Source organism: Microtus pennsylvanicus, chromosome 19 (genome assembly GCF_037038515.1).
Source record: "Microtus pennsylvanicus isolate mMicPen1 chromosome 19, mMicPen1.hap1, whole genome shotgun sequence".
NCBI classification, from domain to species: Eukaryota; Metazoa; Chordata; class Mammalia; order Rodentia; family Cricetidae; genus Microtus; species Microtus pennsylvanicus.
In genome coordinates this window covers 25,022,682-25,045,233 of record NC_134597.1, presented here as the reverse complement: position 1 = coordinate 25,045,233, position 22,552 = coordinate 25,022,682, and the positions used below count along the sequence as shown (strand labels likewise).

The 22,552-nt window shown below is 36.8% G+C and overlaps 1 protein-coding gene across 2 annotated transcripts in view; it reads right to left on the bottom strand.

The window, feature by feature from the left end:
• Mkln1 (muskelin 1) overlaps positions 1-22,552 on the bottom strand; it is a 120,152-nt gene that overhangs the window by 74,158 nt on the left and 23,442 nt on the right. For both annotated transcript variants that reach the window (XM_075953747.1, XM_075953748.1), the window contains exons 2-4: positions 12,623-12,692; positions 2,128-2,270; positions 759-847 (exon numbers count right to left, since the gene is read on the bottom strand). In XM_075953747.1, the coding sequence (XP_075809862.1) occupies positions 759-847; positions 2,128-2,270; positions 12,623-12,692 (302 nt within the window). The remainder of the gene's footprint in view (positions 1-758; positions 848-2,127; positions 2,271-12,622; positions 12,693-22,552) is intronic.

The following is a 22,552-nucleotide window of genomic DNA, read 5'->3' as shown; positions in this document are numbered from 1 at the left end:
CAATTTTAATAAAAAAATCTTCTAAAGGAGTGAGGTAGAGATAGAAATCCAAAGGCTCAGTCCTTAACATCCCTGCCCTCTCAATACCAAATCTAGAGGAACACAGAATTTAACAAGCCTAGCCCTAAGGATGTATTGCAAGCCCTTTCATAAGCTTAAAACACTTGTTAATAAGCATATGCCTTAAGACAGTATTTCTGAACTGTAGTTTGCATATCATTGTTGAAACATGAGATTGACAAGTTTAACCGGAATGTCATGTAAAAGGTGAAATAGACAAGAACAAAGCAATGATCACACTACAGTACCTTGGAAAACTCATCAGTATTTGTGCTCAGCTGACAACTCTAGAATAAATGACAAACCTCCACGCACGATTAAAAGGCAATCAGATCACAACAATCCTATAAAATCTTGTAAGAACCCTTTCAAAAGAGAAAACACTTTGAAAAAAACATCCTCACTATATTACTGTCCATTATTTAATAATGGATTCATAAAGCAATGGTCAGCAAACATTTCTGTAAAGGGCCAACAGAAATCTTTTCAGTTTGGTAGGCTATGCGATTCTTTAAACTATCCACCTCTACCTTGGAGCACAAAAGCAGTTGAAACCAATGCACAAACTAACCAATGCAGCAACACTCCAATTTAAAAAAACTACAACAGACAGACCTAGAGAATCTGGTCCATACACTAGAGTCTATGAACAAAAGGCACTAAAAAACTGTTTTAATTCCAAAACACTAAAACCTTACCAATTTTAATGAATCGACAAGGGAACATCTGTTCATCAATTTTATGTTTCAAGGTAAATGTTTCTTTGTTATAATCATTCTTCAAGCCACTGTTGGGTGGGGGAGGAAAAAAAACCTTATCAAATATGATTTCACGATTTAGTAAACACACTAAGACATTCTGCTCTTACACTGAGATGTTAAGCTTTAAATCAGTGTTCACACTGCATATACAATATGATATAAACAAATAACAGAACATGAAAACATAAGTCAAAATGTGTATATCCAAACTAACTGCATACTGTTGTGCTTTTCAAAACTATACAAAAGCTAATGAAAAAATGGTCCACATTAACTAAAGAATGGGGCTAGCTGCATGGAAATTTACTGTATAATTAATTTAACCTGAAAAATTTTCAAGTAGTAGGAAAGGAATTAAAAACCATTCATATCTAACAAGTTCAACAAGGCCAAATATTAGAATTTATCAAATAATTAATTTATTAATTATCTTTTTATCATTCACAAATTTTCAAAGGCAATCTTGGTCTGCTAAATTGATTTAATAGCATCTCCTTGAACCTACGTAAACACTAACCCAGATCACCTCCTGTTTAACCAAGACTGATACAAGTGTTTACAGGAAAATCCCTTATCATCAGACTACCTTACTCCCTAAAATACTTCTATGACTTAAAATAGAGCACACAACCAGTATTTAATTCAGTATTTTCTTAATGGGATTGCCATGTCACAAATACACTCTAATATTCACGGCTCTCTTTCCACTGCTGTCTGACTTCTCATCACGCTGGGATGTAGCTGCTTTAGAACTCCGATTTTCTGAGCTCTTCCCAAAGGGCAAACAATGTGTTACAAGCTGCCACATTCTGTTTTGCTTCCATTTACTGAACCTTCTCCTTTTTCATTTCAAACAGTAAAATCTTAGACTACTATTTTGGATTAGACAATTCATATTTTGTGTAAGGTTTATATTTTCCAATAGTCATGGTTTTTATCCTTCCACAACAAATGGGTGGTTTGCTCTGGAAGTGACAAGGACTGAGCCCAGAGATTTTTATTAGAGTAGAAAGCATTTCTAAGATTATTGTGAGATCAAAATTATGAATAGGAAAAAAGAAAGAAACATTTGATTCTTTCTCCTTTATTTAATAATTTTAGCTAGTATCTGGTAGTTTAAAAAAATGAAACAAATAACCACCATCAATTTAGGTCACAGTGTTAACAAAGACACTAGGAATAAAGCCAGAGAAATGTTCTTTCTTTCCTTCCTTGGAAAGGGCACACAGGTTCAGCTATAAACAAAGTAGACTAAATCTGCAGTGTGTTTCAAAGACAGTCCTTTCTTCCCCACAACCAAGCCTACCTAGACAGCAGTTCTGTCATATTTTCTTCATTCATTCCACCAAAGACTTTGAATTTCTTCAAATTGCAGACATGGGTTTTCTCATACTTTCCAAATGTAATATTCTGAACTATAGCAGGCCTTTCAAGCTTCAGAATCAAGTACTGGGGAAGAAAAAAAGAAGAAACAACAAAACTATACCCTCTGATTAAAACATATACCAAACTTTAAATATTATAACTTTTGACAGTTAACAGAATAATAAGTTCCATCTTAGGATGAAAGGCTGGAAGATTTTATTTTGTTTTGTTTAAAAGCTAAGGAATAATTAATAACACCCTTATAATGATTGTTACCATTCTTCACTCAACAGAGGCCACCAGCTACATTCTTCTGAATGTTGAAAACGGACTGAAAGAAGCCAAAGTAATGTAAATTCTAATCAGTGAATGATAAATATAAAGACATAACCAAACTAGAAAAACCAAATAAATGAGATTACAATACAAAATTAGCAATCACCCACTCCCATGATATGAAGTTGGCAGATCAAAATCTCATTATATACATTATATATATATATATTATATACTTAAAATTAATCAAAACTTATCAAAATTTATTTCTTAGAATAAAATATTTAGATGTCATTTATATTAAAACATTGAAGCACTCCACGAAAACCCAAGTAAATCTTTATGGCATTAGCTTTGGCTGGGTATTCTCAGGTGTATATACCATAAAGTTTCTCGTGCAGATAGCCAGTTTCCTAACACCATTTGTTAGAGTCTATCTTTTCTCCAATGACTAGTTCTAGCATTTTTGTCAAAAAACAGGTGGCTGTAGCTGCATGGATTTATATCTAGATGTTCTAGTCTGTTTCACTGATCTATATTTCTGATTGTGCTAATACTGTGCTTAGTTTTAGCTCTGTAATACCTTGAAATGAGGTGTGGTGATGTCTCTGCTTGTTTTCTTCCCCTTCTTCTGTCTCTCCTTCCTTCCCTTATTCCTTCCTTCCTCCCTCCTTCCCTTCCTTTCTTTCTTTATTGGGGGTGGGGAGGACAGAATTGATTTGGATATCTGAAGACCTTTTTTTGTTTCCAAATAAATTTTAAGATTGCTCTTTATATTTCCATGAAGTATGGTGTTGGCCTCCTGATTAGGATTTCATTCAATCTTGTAGACTACTTTTGTTAAGATAGCCATTTGCACAATTCTTCCAGTCCATGAGCTCAGGTGTCTTTTCATCTTCTAGGTCTTTCACATCCTTGGTTAGATTTAGTTCAAGATCATGGGTGTGAATTGTAAATAGAACTGTTTCCTTAATGTCTTTCTCACTGTGTACTGGTCTAAAAGAAGACTACTGATTTTGCAGACTGCTACTTTGCTCAAAATGTTTGTCAGTACTAAGAGTTTTCTGGTACAGCCTATAGGATCTTATATATAGAATCTTTCATCTTCAAATCTTTCCTATTTGTATGCCTTTTGTTTTGAGTTCTACCCCATTTAGTTTAATGTTGACTATAAGTTTGTTGTACAGCCTTTAAATACTGAGACATGTTCCTTCTGTTCCCAGTTTCTCTTTAACTGAAATTTCAGAAGGCTGTGAATTGCCACATGGATCTGGGAATTGAACCCAGATCCTCTGTAAGGGCAGTTAATACTCTTAATAGTAGATCCATCTATCTATCCAGCTCCCACTTCAGGATTTTTATCAGGAAAAGATAAGACGATCATATGATTTTTGTCTTTGAGTCCATTCATGTAACATGCTACATGCACTGATCTCTGTATGTGGAACCCTCCCAGCATCTCTGGACTAAAGCCAACCTCATCATCATGATGGTCTTTCTTATGAGCATCTATACTCAGTTAGTGAGCACTTCACAAAGAAATTTTGCAGTGCTTTAAGGAAACTGATCTAATTATGTGTGTTTATATGATTTTGTTAGCAGTTATCAGAGTAATATAATACTGCCTTTAATAAAGAGTTTTGTAGTGTTTCTTCATTTCCTACTTTATGAAAGAGTTTCAGAAGAATTACTTTTAGTTTTTTGGAGGTCTGGTAAAACTCACCAGTGAATCCAACTTGGACTGCACTTTTCTAGTCAGATTTATTTTTATTACTACTTTAATCTCACTGCTTGTAACAGAAGTAGTTAAATTATTTCATCATAGTTTAGTTTTGGTAGCTCAATTTTGATGAACATAGAAATGTATCATTCTTTTTATATTTTTCCAGTTTAGTAGAACACACACGTACATACATATGTACGTTGGTTTTGAGATGGGATCTCACTATGTAGACCAGGCTGGCCTGCCTCTGCCTCCCTCACAGTGCTACAAGCGTGTGTCAACATAGCCAGTGAGCACACACTCCTAAAGCATTCCTTTCCCATCTCTAATTTTATTAAGTTGGGATACCTTTTTTGGTCATTTAATCTGAGTTTATAGATCTTGTTTATCCTTTCAAAGAACCAACTCTGTTTCAGTGATTTTTTTTGTACTATTTTTGTTTTTTTGTTTCTCATTAATCTCTGCCTTTAACTTTTTATTTATTTTTATGTGTATGGGGAGGTGGTGTAGAGAGCCTAGAAGATGTCAGGTGACCTCCTCTATTAATTTCCACCTTACTCCTTTGAGGCAAGGCCAATCACTTCTTAAACCTGAAGCTCATTTTTTTTTCAACCAGGCTTAGCAGCCAACAAACCATAGTGGTCCTCTTGTCCAAGGTCCCCCAGACCTGTAATTAATGTGCACATAGGAACATAAGTGAGTGCAGAGATCCGAACTCAGGGCTTCATGCCTGCACAGCAAGAGCTCTTCGCTCCTAAGCCATGTCTCCATATTCTCAAGCATTTCTTTTTATCTGCTGATTTCGGAGTTTTGTGTTTTTGGAGTTTTGATACAAGCTAGAGTTATTAGAGATAAAAAAGCCTCAGTTGAGGAAATGCCTCAATGAGATCCAGCTAAGGCATTTTCTCAATTAGTGATGATCAATGTAGGAGGGCCGTCCCAGCCAGAAAGCAGAGTGGGCAAGCCATGGAGAGCAAGCCAGCCAGCAGCTGCTTCTGCATCAGGCCCGCCTCTAGGTTCCTACCATGTTTGAGTTGCTGCTCTGACTTCCTCCAATAATGGACTAGGATCTAGAAGTGTAAGGCTAATAAAATAATAAACCCTTTCCTCCCCAACTTGCTTTTTGGTCATGGTGTTTTGTCACAGCAACAGAAACGCTAACTAAGATCGGGAGGGGGGGAGGGAGCAGTTAGTTTGTTCTTATTTCTCCAACCCTAAGATATAGCATTAAATTATGAGGTCTTTCTAATTTCTTAATGTAGGCACTAAGAGTTCCAATATTCTTTCTTAGGACTACTTTCATCCTATCCCATAGACTTTGGTACATTGTGCTTCATTTTCACTTGATTTGTTTGTTTGTTTGTTTTGAAACAGGGTTTCTCTGTGTAGCTTTGGAGCGTATCCTGGAACTCGCTCTGTAGACCAAGCTATCCTCAAACTTAAAGATCTGCCTGCCTCTGGTTCCGGGGTGCTGGGATTAAAAGCATGTACCGCCACCACTTGGCTCACTCGATTTTTAAAATAGTTTTATTTCTTTTTGATAGCATGTTGTTAGACCTCTATAAGTTTGTGTATGTTCTACAGTCATTTTAACTGTTGTTTTGTAATTTTTCATTGTCATCAGATAGAATACAAAGAATTATTTCTATTCTCCATAACTGTTCAGATTTCTTCTATTTTCTAATATAAAATTTTAGACAAAGTTCCATGGACTGCTGAGAAGAATTTGTATTCTGCAGTTTTAAGAGAGAATGTTCTGTCAATATTTGTTAAGTCCTTTTAATCATGATCCAGATGCTTCAATTTACTTTTTGACATGAACTCAAAATTGACAGAGAGGCCAGGCAGTGGTGTCACACACCTTTAATCCCAGCACTCCGGAGGCAGAGACAGGCCAATCTCTGTTAGTTCAAGGCCAGCCTGGTCTACAGAGTGAGTTCCAGAACAATCAGCGCTCACAGAAAAATCCTGTCTTGAAAAACAAAACAAACATGGAGTCAAACTGTGTCTTTGAACCTAGCAAAGTGTGTCTTATGAAAACGAGTGCACTTGCACTCAGCACATGTATCAATGTTTAAAACTGCAATGTCTCCTTGTTGGATAAATCTCTCTTTTGTGTTTTCAGGTTTTCTCATTTTTATTAGTTTTCTGAGAATTTTGTACAATGCATTTTTATTATAGCTACATACCCCTACTTCTCCCAGATCCATCCTTACCCACCCAACTTGTATCCTCTTTTTCAAAACTCATCAAGTACAGTTTATGCTGCATATATACTCTAGGATGTGTGGCCTTTACTAGAGGATGGTCCACCTACCAAGGTCCATACCTTAAAGAAAAATAACTGTTCCTCTCCTAGCAGCAGCTTTCAACTACCAACAGCTCCTTAGTCAGAGGTGGGACTTAATGCCCACCTCTCCTCCCCATGTTATAACTGGGCTTGCCTAGCCTACACAGGTCTTTTGAAGCTGTTCTAACCACTGTGAATTCACATGTGCAACTTCCCTGCTGCGTTCAGAAAATTCTGCTTCCGTTTAGTCATCTACTGACTCTGGCTCTTACAATCTTCCTGTCCCCTCTTCCCAAATGATTCCTAAGCCTTGGGAGAAGGGGTTGCTATATGAATGTCTCAATTTCTTCTCTCTGCACCATGACCATTGTGGATCTTGGGTTTATCACTGTTGAGTACAAAAAGCATCTTCTCTGATAAGAGTTGACAGATGTACTAATTTATGGGTATAACAAGTCATCAGGAGTCAACTTAATACTATGTCCATTAGCAGAGTAGTAGTAATAGATTCTCTCCTAGGGTCTGTACTTTATCTAACCAAAGGTTCCTGTTCCTGATGATGATGCCATACCTGTGGAGCAGGCCTTAAATCCAATCAGGAATTTCTTTCTAAGGTTCACTCCATGACATTTCTGCGGCTACTGTACCAACAGGCATGTCTTGGCAGGTAGATCATCATTGTAGAACATGAAGTGAGCTTTATCTCTTCAGATATGGCTATTCTTTCTCACTGGTGGCCATTATGCTGGGATTGTAACTTGGGAAGGTGAAAATTATATTGGTTTTTCGTGTTACCTATTGTTTTTGAGTTGAAACTTAAATTAGAAACTTAGTTGTTACTGCTGATTGAAGGTTACCTTTCATTTTTCAATGGTACTGTCTACAATTTAGGGGAAGGACTAGGCGGCAGCATGGTTGAGGTATCACTTTCCTCTGTTAAAAGACTGTTCAAGGTAGCCAGGCAGTAGTGGCACACACCTTTATTCCCAGCACCAGGGAGGTAGAGGCAGGTGGATCTCTGTGAGTTTCAGGCCAACCTGGTCTACAGAGTGAGTTCCAAGACAGCCAAGACTACAAAGAGAAACCCCATGTCGAAAAACAAAGATTTTTCAAGGCATCAAACTCTACAAACTACAAAAATAGACACTAGCCAGGGGTAGACTTGCCCTGACTGTTAAGCTCATCGGGCATCTCCCACATTTCTTTTCTAGTTCCCAGAAGGCGGTCTTGTGCTAGCAGTTTATCTGAGTCTCCATCCTATGTGCTCTGTATCTGAGGACTCTAGATCAGCACCTGGGTCCGAATCTTGTTTTGGCTCTGACTCTGGCTTTGGTATGATATCCAGAAATCTCTGCAAGTGAGTGCCTAACTTTTGGAATGCGTTTCTAGCATTCCTACACTGAATAAATATTTGGTTTGCTGTTAGGTGTTCCCTGCCTTAGCTAGTCTTGGTTCAGTTAGGAGTATATAAATTTAGTCATAGAGATAATAAGTAGTGACAATTTATGGATGAAGTAGCTGAGTTAACCCAAATTCCAGTAGGTATCATACAGTTTCTGACCTCAGAGGTGTGTTTCCAAGATTAATCTTAAAATAATTATTTTGACAAATAAGTCAAACAAAAACACACATTATGTCATTTATATGACACTCTGGTATGTTGATTCATGTCTATAATTCTAGCACTCAGGAGACTGAAGTAGCAGCATCACCATGAAGTTGTGGCCTACCAGCAAAGGTTTGATGGGCTCCAGTGGAGGCATCTGTATCCTGTGGCGGCTATATGGCTTCTCCCTGACTCTGCCTACTCTCTCTCTACATCTCTGTTCAGATTTTCCACCTGCTTTTTCTCTGTTAAGCCACTGGTCAAAAGCAGCTTTATTCATTAACCAATAAAAATAACACATATATAAGAGGACTTCCCACACCATTTCCCCTTTTCTGTTTAAATAAAAAGGAAGATTTTAATTTTAACATAGTAAAATTACATATAACAAAACAGGTATCAAGCAAGAATTATAGTTACAATATTTATATCTACTTTACCTTTTATCCTAACTAAAGAAAACTGTAACTATAAATAGCTAGTCTTCAACTCCATCAAAGACCCCAGAAGGATATAATATTACCTAAGTTAACAGGAAGTGCTTTGTAAGCAACTTGCAAAACTCTAGAATTGAAACATCTCGCTGCCTGGGCAGTCACCCAAAGTTCTTTTGCAACACTGGCGCATCCGATTTTCAGCCTACAGGCCCATAATATCCATCAGACTTTTCCATGAAGCAGGAAATTTCAGAGTCAGTTCCGCCTATACTGGCTGTTTGTCAGTCACTCTCTTCTTTGTCTTGAATGTCTGGCAGACTCTCTCATGAAGCCGGAACCCAAAGAACGATCTCACCTTTAGGTAAGTTCAGCAGTCATTTTTCTGTGGGTCCTGCATGTCCAGTTCATACAGCACAACATCAAGCAGTCCAAGCAAGAGCAGTTTCTTGCCCAAATGGCTAGCAAATTCCTAATGCCTATCTTTCTCTTGAACTAGATTTGTGCTGCCAGGAGCAGGTGTATCTCATTGTCATGAAAAGTCTTAAATTCTTAAAACATAAAATACCATATTCCATGGGTCTTTGAAAGGTTTGAAAATTATCTAACTTAAATATATCTTTATATATCTAGAAAACCTAACTAATATTGACTACAAACTTGACTATTACAGATGACTATCTATTAACCTGTATTTATTAATTATACATTACATTTTTAAATGAGCTACATAAACATAATACCTTAATCAAGAACAGAAATACACATGTAACAAAAATGACCTTAAATTTGTATCAATAGACCAAGATCCATACCAAAGAAAAGTATTCATCTCTATAGCATATCCCCCTTTAAATGTAAAAAGAAAAAATTATAAACAATATTTGAGAATTTGGGTGTAGTTCTCTCCAAAGGAAGGTCATTGGTTAAATAAAAAGAAACTGCTTGTTCCTCATTGGTTAGAAGATAGGTGGGAGGAGTAAACAGAACAGAACGCTGGGAGGAAGAGGAAGTGAGCTCAGACTCCACAGCTCTCCTCTCTAGAGCAGATGCCTCAGAGACGCCATGCCCCAGCTCCGACCCAGGATGGACTTAGGCTAGAATCTTCCCGGTAAGACCGGTACTCACAGATTATTAGAGATGGGTTGATCGGTATATCAGAATTAGCCAGTAAGGGCTAAAGCTAAAGGGCCAAGCAGTGTTTAAATGAATACAGTGTCCATGTAATTATTTCGGGTAAAGCTAGCCATGCAGGCGGCCGGGGTGTTGGGGACGCAGCCCCGCCGCCCATATTACTAGTTTTTTGTTGGGCAAAGTAATTTCTGGGGGTGTTCATGGTGATCTTTCAAGGGTGGAGTCTTGCTCCATCAAAGCACACTAGTCTGGAAGGAATCCACAGGTTATCATCTTCTGTGAAAACAAAAGTAGAACCTCCTTTTCCAAAGCAACATATCCTTAGAACCATATTTTGAAGTTAAGATACCTTTAAAATATATATGTTGGTTTACCATAAAAGCCCATACAATGAAATGTCTCTGACTTAGCTCCTTCACAGTCAAAAAATTTAAAGAAAACGTAATAGTTATACATAATCCACACTCTGTGTATACGCCATCTGTACGTGGCTTACTTTTCTTAACTCGTTTAATCTAAGACTGTTTGTACTTTTATTTACTTTTACTGTCTCTTTAATGACTTTACTTCTTTTTTTATAACTGTCTATATTCTTTTCCTCTCTCTCCCAAGCCTACATACATTTTTAAACACATTGTATCTCGTTTAGAGGTCTTTTATGTCTGAATCTGTCCTATTGTGTATCTGAAATCCTTTTCTGATCAGGACTGCTTCTTAAACTGCTAAGCAGCATGCCTAGGACTAATGCTGCTTTGCCTTTTGGCTCTGTCCAGTCCAAAATAGCAGAGGTCTGTTTACTACCTCTGCAAGCCGCACACAGCACCCAGCTCCAGGGACTTAGTGGTTCTATGTTGCGCCACTAAACAAATTGTAACATGCTACTGACAGACCCCATTTAAGTGCAGGACCTCCCAAAAGAGCTAGAGTTCATTCTGCCAGCACAAACCAGGAAACCGTTTTTTAAAGAGGCTGTGCAGTTTTTGCTACTAAAGCTGAGTCAGGAAACCTTGTAAAATAGCCATGTCTCTGCTTGCCACCAGCAAACAGAGCCTATATGAAAAACAATGTGGCTAAACTTTGTTTTTTGTGTCTAGAATTCCTTTCCAAGTTCTCTCAGGTTTTATGTGGGTTTAGCTGGCACACGTTGGCATGCCAATCTGTAGACTCAAAAAAGGGGGGGGGGATGGAAAGGAAAGGAAAGGAAGGAAAGAAAACTGAGCGAGAACAGGATGAGAATTATCTAAACTAAAAATTGCAACAGACAGTAAAAGAGGACACCAATCAGTGGATGCCTAGAAACAGACAAGGTTGATGGACTAGAAATGGTATAAGGAAAATTTCTAGAGGTAACAGATATGTTTATATCTTAAGTATAGTAGTATTATACACCAATAACTGTTAAAAAACAAATAAAAGACAATGTTAAGGAAATGAACTGTCAAGCTACACATAAAAAGAAACCCAAAAAAAGGATTTATGCACAAGATATATAAGCAACCTCCAAAGCTCAATACTCAAAGAGAAGCAATGTTGTTTTTTTAAAAATGGGTAAAATAATTCATTAAAAAATTAAACAAGGCTGAGGAGGGGTGTGACTCAGTGTTAGAAGACTTGCCTAGCATATGTGAGGCCCTGAATTCCGTCTCTAGGACCCTCCCTGACCATCCCCCAAAAAGTCTTAAATGAACAGCTAATAAGTGAGCAGAGGGGGAATGCTTAATATCATTAGTCACCCATGAATTATAAATTAAAAATACTTCATACTAACAATAATTAATAAATTTAAATGTGTGTCAGGACATTGTATAAGGCTGCAAAGCAACAACTTTTATAATTTCATATAAAGTATCCCTGACTTAAAGTACAACTATATATTTAAATATTTATCCAAAATAAATGAAAATATGAATTATCCTTTAATCTTAGAGGACTATTATGTAAGATTTATTCATAATTACAAAACTGAAAAAGAAAAACCACATGTACATAAAAAGAACAAACAAATTGTTGTATACACGTAACAATAAAGCAGCATCTCAAAATACAGAGAAATGCTAAAGCACATGAAAACACAGATAACTAGTAAAAACTTTCCAAGCATAAAGGTACATTAAGTACAGAAACTAGGCTCTCATGAATTCTACTGCATTGTTTACCCACCTACTTTATCACACCTTCAAGGACATAGACATCATAAATGTACCTATTATACCCTAAGCATATACACTGAAAGTGCATAATGAAAGAATGATCCTTTTTAGTGATAGTAATACTTACCAATGAAAAAGAGTACGGCTCTGGCCATAACACCTTCTACATAGACTATTTTAACATAGCAAACCAAGCCAGTGCGGCTTAGCCAGTAAAGGTGCTTGCAAAATTCAGGTGTTAGAAGGAGAGACCTGACTCCCATAATTCACCATCACATCTCCACATGAACACATGCACTCACATTCTACATTCACATTCCACACACACATACACAAACAAACAAGAAACGTAATTTTTAAAAGACTAAAAGGACAATACTGTAACAAACTATGTTGACTTTTCTCAAAGGGCCCTCAGTCAAAGTTCAACTTACTAATATTCCTAAATACTTTCAGAATGATTTGAGTATAACATAACTTTGGGTCAGACCAGGACAAGTACAAGCACTCCAGTCAGTTCTTGTCTAACATTTTCCTCATGAGTTTTTTCAAAGAACAAAACAAAACCTAATTTTGCATCCTTATTAATATATAAAAATAAATTAGAATTTAAATTTTCAATAGGAAAAAGTAAAAATGTCTCATCAAATCCCACATTGTTTTAATCTATAAAATAAAAATTTAATAGACCACAAAGAAAATGTAGCTCACAATCCCGAAGACAAAATCCTCAACGGGTTCTAGCTAGATAACTGATACCAACTGAGCAAGTGCCCATCTATTCTGACTTTTAAACAGTCTCAGATGCTACATGTAATCTTACCTGGGGAGGATAGTTGCTCTCTGAAGACCATCTGGAAGACTGGTCATTTGGTTTATCCACTAAAATGTTCCTGGAATAAAGAAAAGAAAAAAGAAGCAATTAGTTAAAATAGTAAGTGAAAATCAATGGGCAAAAACGGAATAACCCACTATTATCAAACTATTGAAACTAGCACAAAGTTATTCAGTGTTTGCAGTTTGAATGAGAACAGCATAGAAACCGTAAAAAGAAACACAAATGGGCTGCAGAGATGGCTCATCTTAGGTTAAGAGCACTGGCTCCTCTTCCAGGGGTCCTAAGTCCAATTTCCAGCAATCACATGGCAAACCACAACCATCTATAGCGGAATCTGTTGCCTTCTTCTGGCATAAAGTTGACAGAGCACTCACATATATAAAATGAATAAATACTTTTTTTAAAAAAAAAAAAGTAGTATGCCGGGCGATGGTGGCGCACGCCTTTAATCCCAGCACTCGGGAGGCAGAGGTAGGCGGATCTCTGTGAGTTCGAGACCAGCCTGGTCTACAGAGCTAGTTCCAGGACAGGCTCCAAAGCCACAGAGAAACCCTGTCTCAAAAAAAAAAAAAAAAAAAAAAAAGTAGTACAGAAAGCCTCTAGTAAATTCAAGATTTAAAAAAAAAAAAAAACCATTGAAAAGAATACTTGGCCAAGAAGGAGCCAACCAAGAAATATGAAAGAAGCTGGAGGACTGGAGAGATGGCTCAGAGGTTAAGAGCATTGATTGCTCCTCCAGAGGTCCTGAGTTCAATTCCCAGCAACCACATGGTGGCTCACAGCCATCTATAATGAGATCTGGTGCTCTCTTCTGGCCTGCTGGCCAGAATGTTGTATATATAATAAATAAATAAATCTAAAAAATTAAAAAAAAAGGTTGAAAATAATAGGAACAAAATAAAGGCGGTAGTATGCGGTTATAACAAAAGTATAAAATAATACCCAGAGTATTAAAAGAACTTGTTCTTGCAGAGGATTCAATTGTTTGTCAGCACTCACACACAGAGGATTACAACCATCCATGACCCCAGCTCAGGGGACCTCAGGTGCTCTTCTGACCTCCACAGGCACTGGACACACATGTAGTACATACATGTGACCAAAACACTCATATACATAAAACAAAATACACATATTTTTAAAAATTTAGAAAACAACAAACAAAATAACACCAACAAAAAAGGAAGACTGGAAACACTGTCATGTATCAAGAAGTGAAAGGAAACAAGGCAACTAAATGGCAATGCTGTGTCTTGAATGCGACCCTACATGAGTAAGAAACATTTCTGGGGAAAGTAGTGAGATTCAAAAACAATGTAAAGTTTAGTTAATAGTAACATATCAATGTTTGTATCTTTGCTGTGACAAATTTACCATGGAAATATTAAATGTTAGCAGTAGGAGAAACTGCTTAAGGGAAATAATCTTTGCAGCTTCTCTGTAGTTCGTAATTATTCTAAAATGAAAATACATTTTTAGAATGTTAGCTGTATATCTACAGAGTGCTTAATAAATGAGTGAATGAATTATATAATTATTTAACTACTACCACAAATGATAGATTTATTATAACAAGTAGATGAGTAAATAGCTTTAAAAAAAAAGATTTATTTTTTTATTTTGGCTTTTCAAGGCAGGGTTCCTCTATAGCTTTGGAGCTTGCCCTGGAACTAGCTCTTGTAGTCTAGGCTGGCCTTGAATTCAGAGATCCGCCTGCCTCTGCCTCCAGAGTGCTGTAATTAAAGGCATGTGTCACCACCGCCCAGCTAAAGATTTATTTTTAACTTGTGTCTGGGTGTTTGCCTGCATGTTTGCATGCACACAATGTGCATGTCTGATGCTCACAGAGAACAGACCACAGAACTAGAGTTACAGATGGTTGTTAGTCATGATGTGGGTGCTAAGAACTGAACTCAGGTCCATCGTAAAATAAACAAGTGCTTTTAACCACTGAGCCATTTCTCTAGCCCCATGTGAAGAAATTTTTAAAAGAAGACCATAAAAAAGAACTACTTTCATTTACATATTCCACAAAGATTAAGGCAAATATAGAATTCAAAATTAATTAAAAAGAAATCAATGAGAACAAACAAAATATAAAAATATAAAACAAAATACAAAAGGTAAATAAAAATCTAAACATTTAAATTACTTAAATCTAAAATATCACATAATAACAGACAAAATATCAAACACATAAAGCCAGTATTAATCCAAACACTGGGGATTCAAAATATACATCTGCCCTTAACAACTGGGGCCATATCATCAAAGACATATATTTCTGAATTAAAACATCAACTGCTAGCTAAAGCTAGCAAACTGATACTCTGTTTTGCTGGTAGGTATGTAAATTAATTTTCAGGAAACAATTCTAACATACTCTACAACAAAAACAATAAAAATATGCATAGTTGTAAAATGAAAATGATGAAAACAGCCATGATAATATGGGTCTAAAAATCTGGCGTGTATAAACTATCCTCTTTTAAAGTATATATTTAGAAACTGAACACAGAAAAATGGATCTGCCTAAATATATACACCTAAATAAGGATTTAAAGTCATGGAATCTAACTACTTCTTAGAACTTAACCTACAAAATTATCTAGAAGGTATTAACCATTCACAATAATCATAACACAATTTAAAGCAATTTGTAAGAAGCCTAACAATTGAGATTAGGTAAAATATGAAATGTTTATGTTACACAACACCGAGTAAAATTATATACAAAAAACTGATTTTAATTATTAGGTAAAATATGAAATGTTTATGTTACACAACACCGAGTAAAATTATATACAAAAAACTGATTTTAATTATTAGGTAAAATATGAAATGTTTATGTTACACAACACCGAGTAAAATTATATACAAAAAACTGATTTTAATTAATCATCGAAAAATGTTCACTACATAGTAGTAAGTAAAGGGCAAACATTGTTTATACATGTAAGAAATCAAGTATTATAAGAAAACAGCATTCATATATGAAGCTGACACATCTTTCATTCAGGGTAGCATGCATCATCTTCATCCTATACAACAGCACACAGGAAACAAGTTTATCTCAAGAAAGAGAAAGACAGTAGTTACCAGGGCCTATGGGAACTGTGGAGAAAGGAAGGATGGAGAGAGCATAGTTAACAGGTACAGGGATGTAGTTTGTTAGGAAGAATACCTTCTAATGTTCAATAAAGCAGAGTAGAACAACTACCGATTACAACATTTAATATTGAAAGTTATTAGAAATTTGGATGTTTCCAACAAAAAAAAAAAAATGACAGCTGTCTGAGCTACCAGGCAGGGCAATTCCTATGATCTAAGCATTACACAGTGCATACTTGTATTGAAGCACACTGAATTCCACAAATACGGACTGTGACTGTTAGCTGGCTGGTTTTGAAAACAGAAAACTCAAGCTCTGTAGCCTAGGTTGAGCTTTAATTCTTAGGAATTTTTCTACATAAGCCTTCCAACTGCTACGATCACAGCCATGAGCCACTATGCCCCCAAAATATATTTTCAACACAAGGAGTGAAATAACCATACTCACAAAGACAGATATGCACATTTTCTCACGTATGCAGAATTTAGAATTTTAAAAGGGATGATAGTAGAAAAGGATAATTTGGCGAGGACGAAAGGATGGACACAGTGTCCCCTTCTCATTCAAATGATAACAAGATATACAAGTAGGGCTCTAAATAAGATAATCGTACACTGCTGCAAGTTGTTGTGGAATAATCTCTTTGTATACCGTGAAGATATGTCTTTTCAAGGCACCCTCTGAGTGGTTTAATAAAAGCTAAAAGGCCATTAGCTAGGCAGGAGGTATAGGCAGGAGAGCCAGACAGGCGAACACTCTGGGAAGAAAAGAAGGGCAGATGAGACAGAACAGACATGCAAGAAGAAAAGTAAAAGTCACAAGTCACATGGCAACACATAGATGATTAGAAATAGGTTCATTTAAGTTATAAGAGCTAGTTAGAAACAAATCTAAGCCATCGGCAGAGCTTTCATAATTAATAAGAAGTCTCCGCGCATGTATTTGGGAGCAGGCTGGCGGGACAGAAATAACTGCCTGCAGCAAATGTTGAAAAAAAAAATTAGAGCTCTCAAATGGAGTTTAAAACTTAACATACACACACTTCTCTGGAAAAATGCTAATTACATTAATTAGAAAAAGCTACTTATGTAAAAAGAAAAGAAAAGTCTATTCTTTACAAAGGAATGAATAAAATCAAATCCTGGCAACAGCAAACAATCTGAGAACTGGATAAAGTCAGAAAATGTCCTTCATGGGCTCCAAGATGTAGATAAACACAAGAAATTTCTAAGGGAACTGGACCATATTCACATGCTGACCCTGGGTGTCTAATAGTCTCTAACTCTGTGAAAGACAGGCCCAGAAAAGGACATGCAGGGAACGGGGGAAAGGGGGCTCTGCAAAGCAAACAGAATGAGAACTCAATGGGCAGAGGTCTGAGTGACACAGCCTTCAAATCACATAACTGTAAATACTAATAGAGTCCTCTTCAGAAAACACAGAAAGACAAAGAAAGGGGAAGGGGGAAAATGTTGTACTATCTCCATAAAAGTAAAAGTGACAGTCTGTAAAAATACCTTGTGTCTTAAAGGCAGGGCCTTGAACGCCAGAGCTCAAAGCTACACTTACCCATCCCTTCCTCCTCCAGTTCTTCCTTTTCTACCAGGAAAAAACAAAGAATGAAGGAAAGCCTACCAGAAAATACTGGAGGAAAAATAATATTCTAACATAATAAAACTTCAGAGCAATCAAGCAAATCAAAGATGAAAAATGTTCCTCAGTATTTTGAAATAACCTAAAAGAAATTAAGAAAACGGCAGCAAACCTGGGGCTGGAGGGGTTGCTCAACCATCAACAGCAGGCTTCTCTCGAGGACCTGGGCCAATTCCACCCACATAAGCAGCTCATGACCATATCTAAACTCCAACCCTCTTCTAGCCTACACAAGCACTACACAACAGTAGTGCATCAACATACATTCAGGCAAAACACCCATATACACAAAATAAAAAATAAATTTTAAAAAGGAAGTAAAAATTGGAACAAAGGGTATGGCTAGACACCAGAAACAGCCAGTAAAAAAAGAGTCCCAAATAAGGGAGAAAACTTGTTTCTTGGTTTTATTTTTAGAAGAAAAAAAAAAACAAACAAAACTAAATTATAAAAATGTATCCCCAAAAGTATCCCTTCAAAAAAAAAAGGCCCAGAAAAGTCAGGTGATGGTGGTGCATGCCTTTAATCCCAGCATTTAGGAAACAGGGACAGAACAATCTCTCTGAGTTTCCAGTCAGTCTAGTTTACAAAGCAAGTTCCAGAGCTCTTACACAGAGAAACCCCGTCTCAAACAAACACAACAAAAAGTCCAGAAAAAGCATGTTAGAAAGTAAATGAAAATAATCAAAGATATGCAAAAAAGCAAAGCAGTAAATAGGTCAAGTCATGCTTCAAGCAAATCTTTCTAAATTAATCTTCAATCCACAGTAAGAGAATTAACAGCATGCTAGAGAAACATACCAAGAAACACAGGTTTTTGGTTTATTTGTTTGTAGCTTTGGCTGCCATGGAAATCACAATGTAGACCAAGCTACCCTAAAAATAAGAAATCCACCTGCCTCTGCCTCCCAAGCCCAGGGAATAAAGAATAAAGTAATGCACAAACCATGCTCTGCTTGTCTTTGTTGTTGTTTCTTTTAATGTCCTTGAGCATTCAAATAAAAATATCAAGACATTTATAAGAAACAGAACTAAACCAACCATGAGAATTTGGCATAACAGAATGCAAATGTACACTGCAAAAATGTAGACAGCACACCTTTAATCCCAGCACTAGGGAGGCAGAGGCAGGTGGATCTCTGTGAGTTCGAGGACAGCCTGGTCTACAAAAGCTAGTTCCAGGACAGACTCCAAAGCAACAAAGAGAAACCCTATCTTGAAAAACAAAAATAAACAAAAAAATTTAGACAGGATTATATCTTGGTGTCATAGGCCTTTAATTCTACCTAGCACTTGGGAGGAAGAGGCAGGCCAACCTCTGTGAATTCTAGGCCAGCATGATCTACAAGTTCCAGGATAGCCAAAGCTACAAAGAGAGGAAAGAGGCTCTGTTTTAAAACAAACAAATGCAGGCAGCATAGTTCTAGCTAAATTAAAAAAAAATACGAAATGAAAAAAGAAAAGAAAAAAGGAAATGGGAGGTGGAAAGGAAAAGGTGGATGCTAGATATTCTTGTTGAGTATCTCAAATATTAGCTGGAAGTTAAGTTGATAACTTAAAATTAGCTATCAGGTGGGAAAAAATTGTAGAGGTTCCTTGTTAACTCCTTAGGATGGCCTGTTTTAGAAAAGGAACTGGACTGAACGTTACCAATGAACACACAATTAGAAAGCATGCTAGTACTGAACAGAGTACCAAACACACACCTGTACTCCTAATATTTAAGAAGAGGCCAACACTGGAAGATTACAAACTTGGGGTCAGCCTGGGCTGCACAAGGAGATCATGACTGGGAGGAGAGAAGATGAGAGGAGAGAAGAGAAGAGAGAAAAATAAGGGAGTAGAGGGGAGGAAGAGCCCTAAAAAAATTTTAAGTTTGAATACACAGCATATTAGAATCAGATTAAGGTAATACAGATTTTATAATTATCAGATAAGAAATGTTTTTAAATAATTATAGTTATAGTTACTTAAGAGTTCTAAAGGAATAGGTAAATGATAAATAGGATAGGTGGGTAGCATTAAAGAAAGGATCTGAGCTTGAACATCTCCTAATAAAAAACCCCAAACTGAAAAGAAGAAAAAGGAGTGAAGGTGAACAAAGGTGGTAAGACATCAAAGGGCTATGACTTATGAATAGCTGCAATAAAAGACAGGAACAGGAAGAGTAGAAATATTTAAGGCAATACAGTGACAGAGAAATTTCAGAAGTCATAACAGACATCAAACCACTAATCCAGGAAGATGAGACAAAACCAATGGAAAGAAAAAGAATCTAAATCTAGGCTATACTGGTTAGATTTTGTTAATGCTGTGATAAGCATCATAACTAAAAACAATTGGCGGGGGGGGGGGAGGTGGACAGAAGGATGACATAGTTCAACTTTAAGAAAAGTCAGATCAAGAACTCAAGCAGGGACAGAGAGCAAGAACCATTGATGTGGGATGTTCCTCAGTATGTTGTGAATATGTTTTATTACCAATGATTTAAAAAGAATCATTGCTTTGGCCTATGGCAGGACAGAAAATAGCTAAGCGGGAAATCTAAGCAGAGAGAGGAAGAAAAAAAGGCAGAGTCTAAGAGACACCAGCAGCTGCTGGAGAAGCAAGATGTGAGGTAACAAGTCACCAACCTCGTGGTAAAATATAACCTAATTGAAATGGGCTAATTTCAGTTATAAAAGCTAGTTAATGATAAGCCTGAACTAATAAGCCAAACAGTTTGTAATTAATATTAATCCTCTTGAGTGATTATTCAGGAACTGGTGAATGGGAGAGAAACTTCCAGGTACAAACCTTGGAGGATATCCACATACTGACTTGTTCTCCATCACTTGCAAAGCTACTTTGCTTTTTCATACAACCCAGGATTGCCTGTTGTGGCAATTAATCATTTATCAAGAAAATACCTGATAGACATGTCCCTAGATCAATCAGATGGAAGCAATTTCTCAACTGGGGTTCCCTCTTCTCAGGGCGGGGGGGGGTGTCCTAGGTTTGTGCAACTGATAAAAACTAGCACATATGCATATCATATTCCAATAGCAGAAAACCAAGAACACAGAGAAGTTATGAAAAAATGTCAGAGAATGGAGAGAACTCATCTACAGAGAAACAATAATAAAGCTACTTTACACTTCTCATCAAAAAACTCCACAGGCAAGTAAAGAAACTATGTCAATTATTAAATGGGGAAAGAGGACCAATCTTTTGATAGGTTATTTGAAAGTAGAGTGAATGATCAAGAGTTAAAGGTCTAAGTGCAATGGACATAGTGGATGGATGAGGAAGAAACGGGCTTAACTAAAACTAAGGATGTATTAAATATCCTCCCCTTAAATTAACTATAAAGGGATTTGAACACAGGTTCCCTGCACGGGTGGGTAATCTTTCCCCAGACAACATGTGTTATTAAATGAAAATCTTAGTGCCATGAGTGGGATAGTTCCTTATGAGTTATTCATAAAGGTCTTATAGGTGATACCTCCACCAACACAATACAGTCTACTGCCACTGCTCTTGACTGCCTACAAGAACTAGATTTTAAATACCCTTGCGCTGAAGACACAATACATTCTAATTGTAGGACATACAGAAATCAAACTGGAATTGACCTGAAATAGCCTAATTTTCATAATGCTGGAAGGTGCCATGCAGGCAGGTAGGAGAGTCAAGTCATCAATGATATTACACAACAGTGAATATCCTGCATGCTACAATACTAACTTACCAGGCAATAGTGGCATGAAGATCATGGGGGTAACCAATCACTTTCTGGTTGGATCTAAGGCCTGTTCCATAGAAGGGAACCCATGTCTGGTCAAAAGTCTATAATTCTGGAAGTCATAGGCCCTGGGGTGCAACCCATTACTGTTGTTCTACTAATGGATAAGCAATCAAATTGCCTTCTAGATATTTGTTTATGCCCACAGGTGAGTGCTGCTCTCAGCCCTGATGAGAGAAGTTGCTTTTACAGTGAGCAGCAATTTAATGCAAAGACTCATAACTAGGTCAAAGTATTTTTTTAAAAAGTGGCTATTAAGTACTCAACCCTAAATAGAACATACAGATCAATTTGGTTCTCCTAAGCTCCAGCAACACAGTGAAGCGATGGTAGAAAGAAACATAATCTTCTGGGCATGACCAGCATGAGTGCTGCTCTCACTGTAATTATGATCAAATGCACAGGATCAAGCCAACAAAGTCAGTCTGTATTCTAGTAGGTAGCACTAACTAGACTCAGTGGGTTTAAACAAAAGGAGAAAGCATGAAGATGGGAAGGAAACATTGGGAGCATGTTGGCATGCTGAGGGGTTGGGAAGGATAAGATAAATGTATACATGTATGAAATTGTCAAAGAATAAAAAGATTTTTTATTTTTTAAAAACATCCAGAGATGGGTAGTCATAAAAACAGACACCTGACTTAATCTCATTGCACATTTTGTATATCAAGATTGGGCTCATTTAGAAAGGATAAAGTAGAGTGTCCTTTTGTTACCTGCCTCCCTCTCTCTGCCCTTCTGCCATGAGACCTTTTTGTCAGGTGTTGGCTACTGAATCTTAGATGGGTCAGTTTCTAGAACTGTAATCCAATAAATTTCTATCTATTACAAACCACCCAATCTATGACACTCTGATATAATCATACAAGAGAGAAATAAAATATATTCTGAAAATCAGTTATTTATACCACTCATAAGCAGTATTATTTAAAGCTGGAGTTAGATTAGTCACAAACAAACTTTGCAAACTCTAGTATAAGCACTGTGATGATCTAAATGAGAAATGCCCTCAGAGTCTCAGGCATTTCAACACTTGGTCCCAGTTGCTGGGACTATTTGGGGAGGTTTAGGTGGTGTAGCCTTGCTGGAGGAGAGTAAGATGCTTTGCCTACTTCTAGTTGTTGCCTCTGATTCATGCTTACAGTTCATGTGCACTTTCACCTTCCTGTTCCTGCCACCTATTTCCATGCTGTGCCAGCTGCTATGGACTCTAACCCTCTAGAACTGTAAGCCAAAATATACTCTTCTATTAACACAAGAACTAAAAATTTAAATGAATATAATTAATATGCAAAAGAAAGTAAAGTCACATTGGAGACTAATTTCAAATCAGAGACAGAGAAAGAAAAGATGGAAGAAACACATG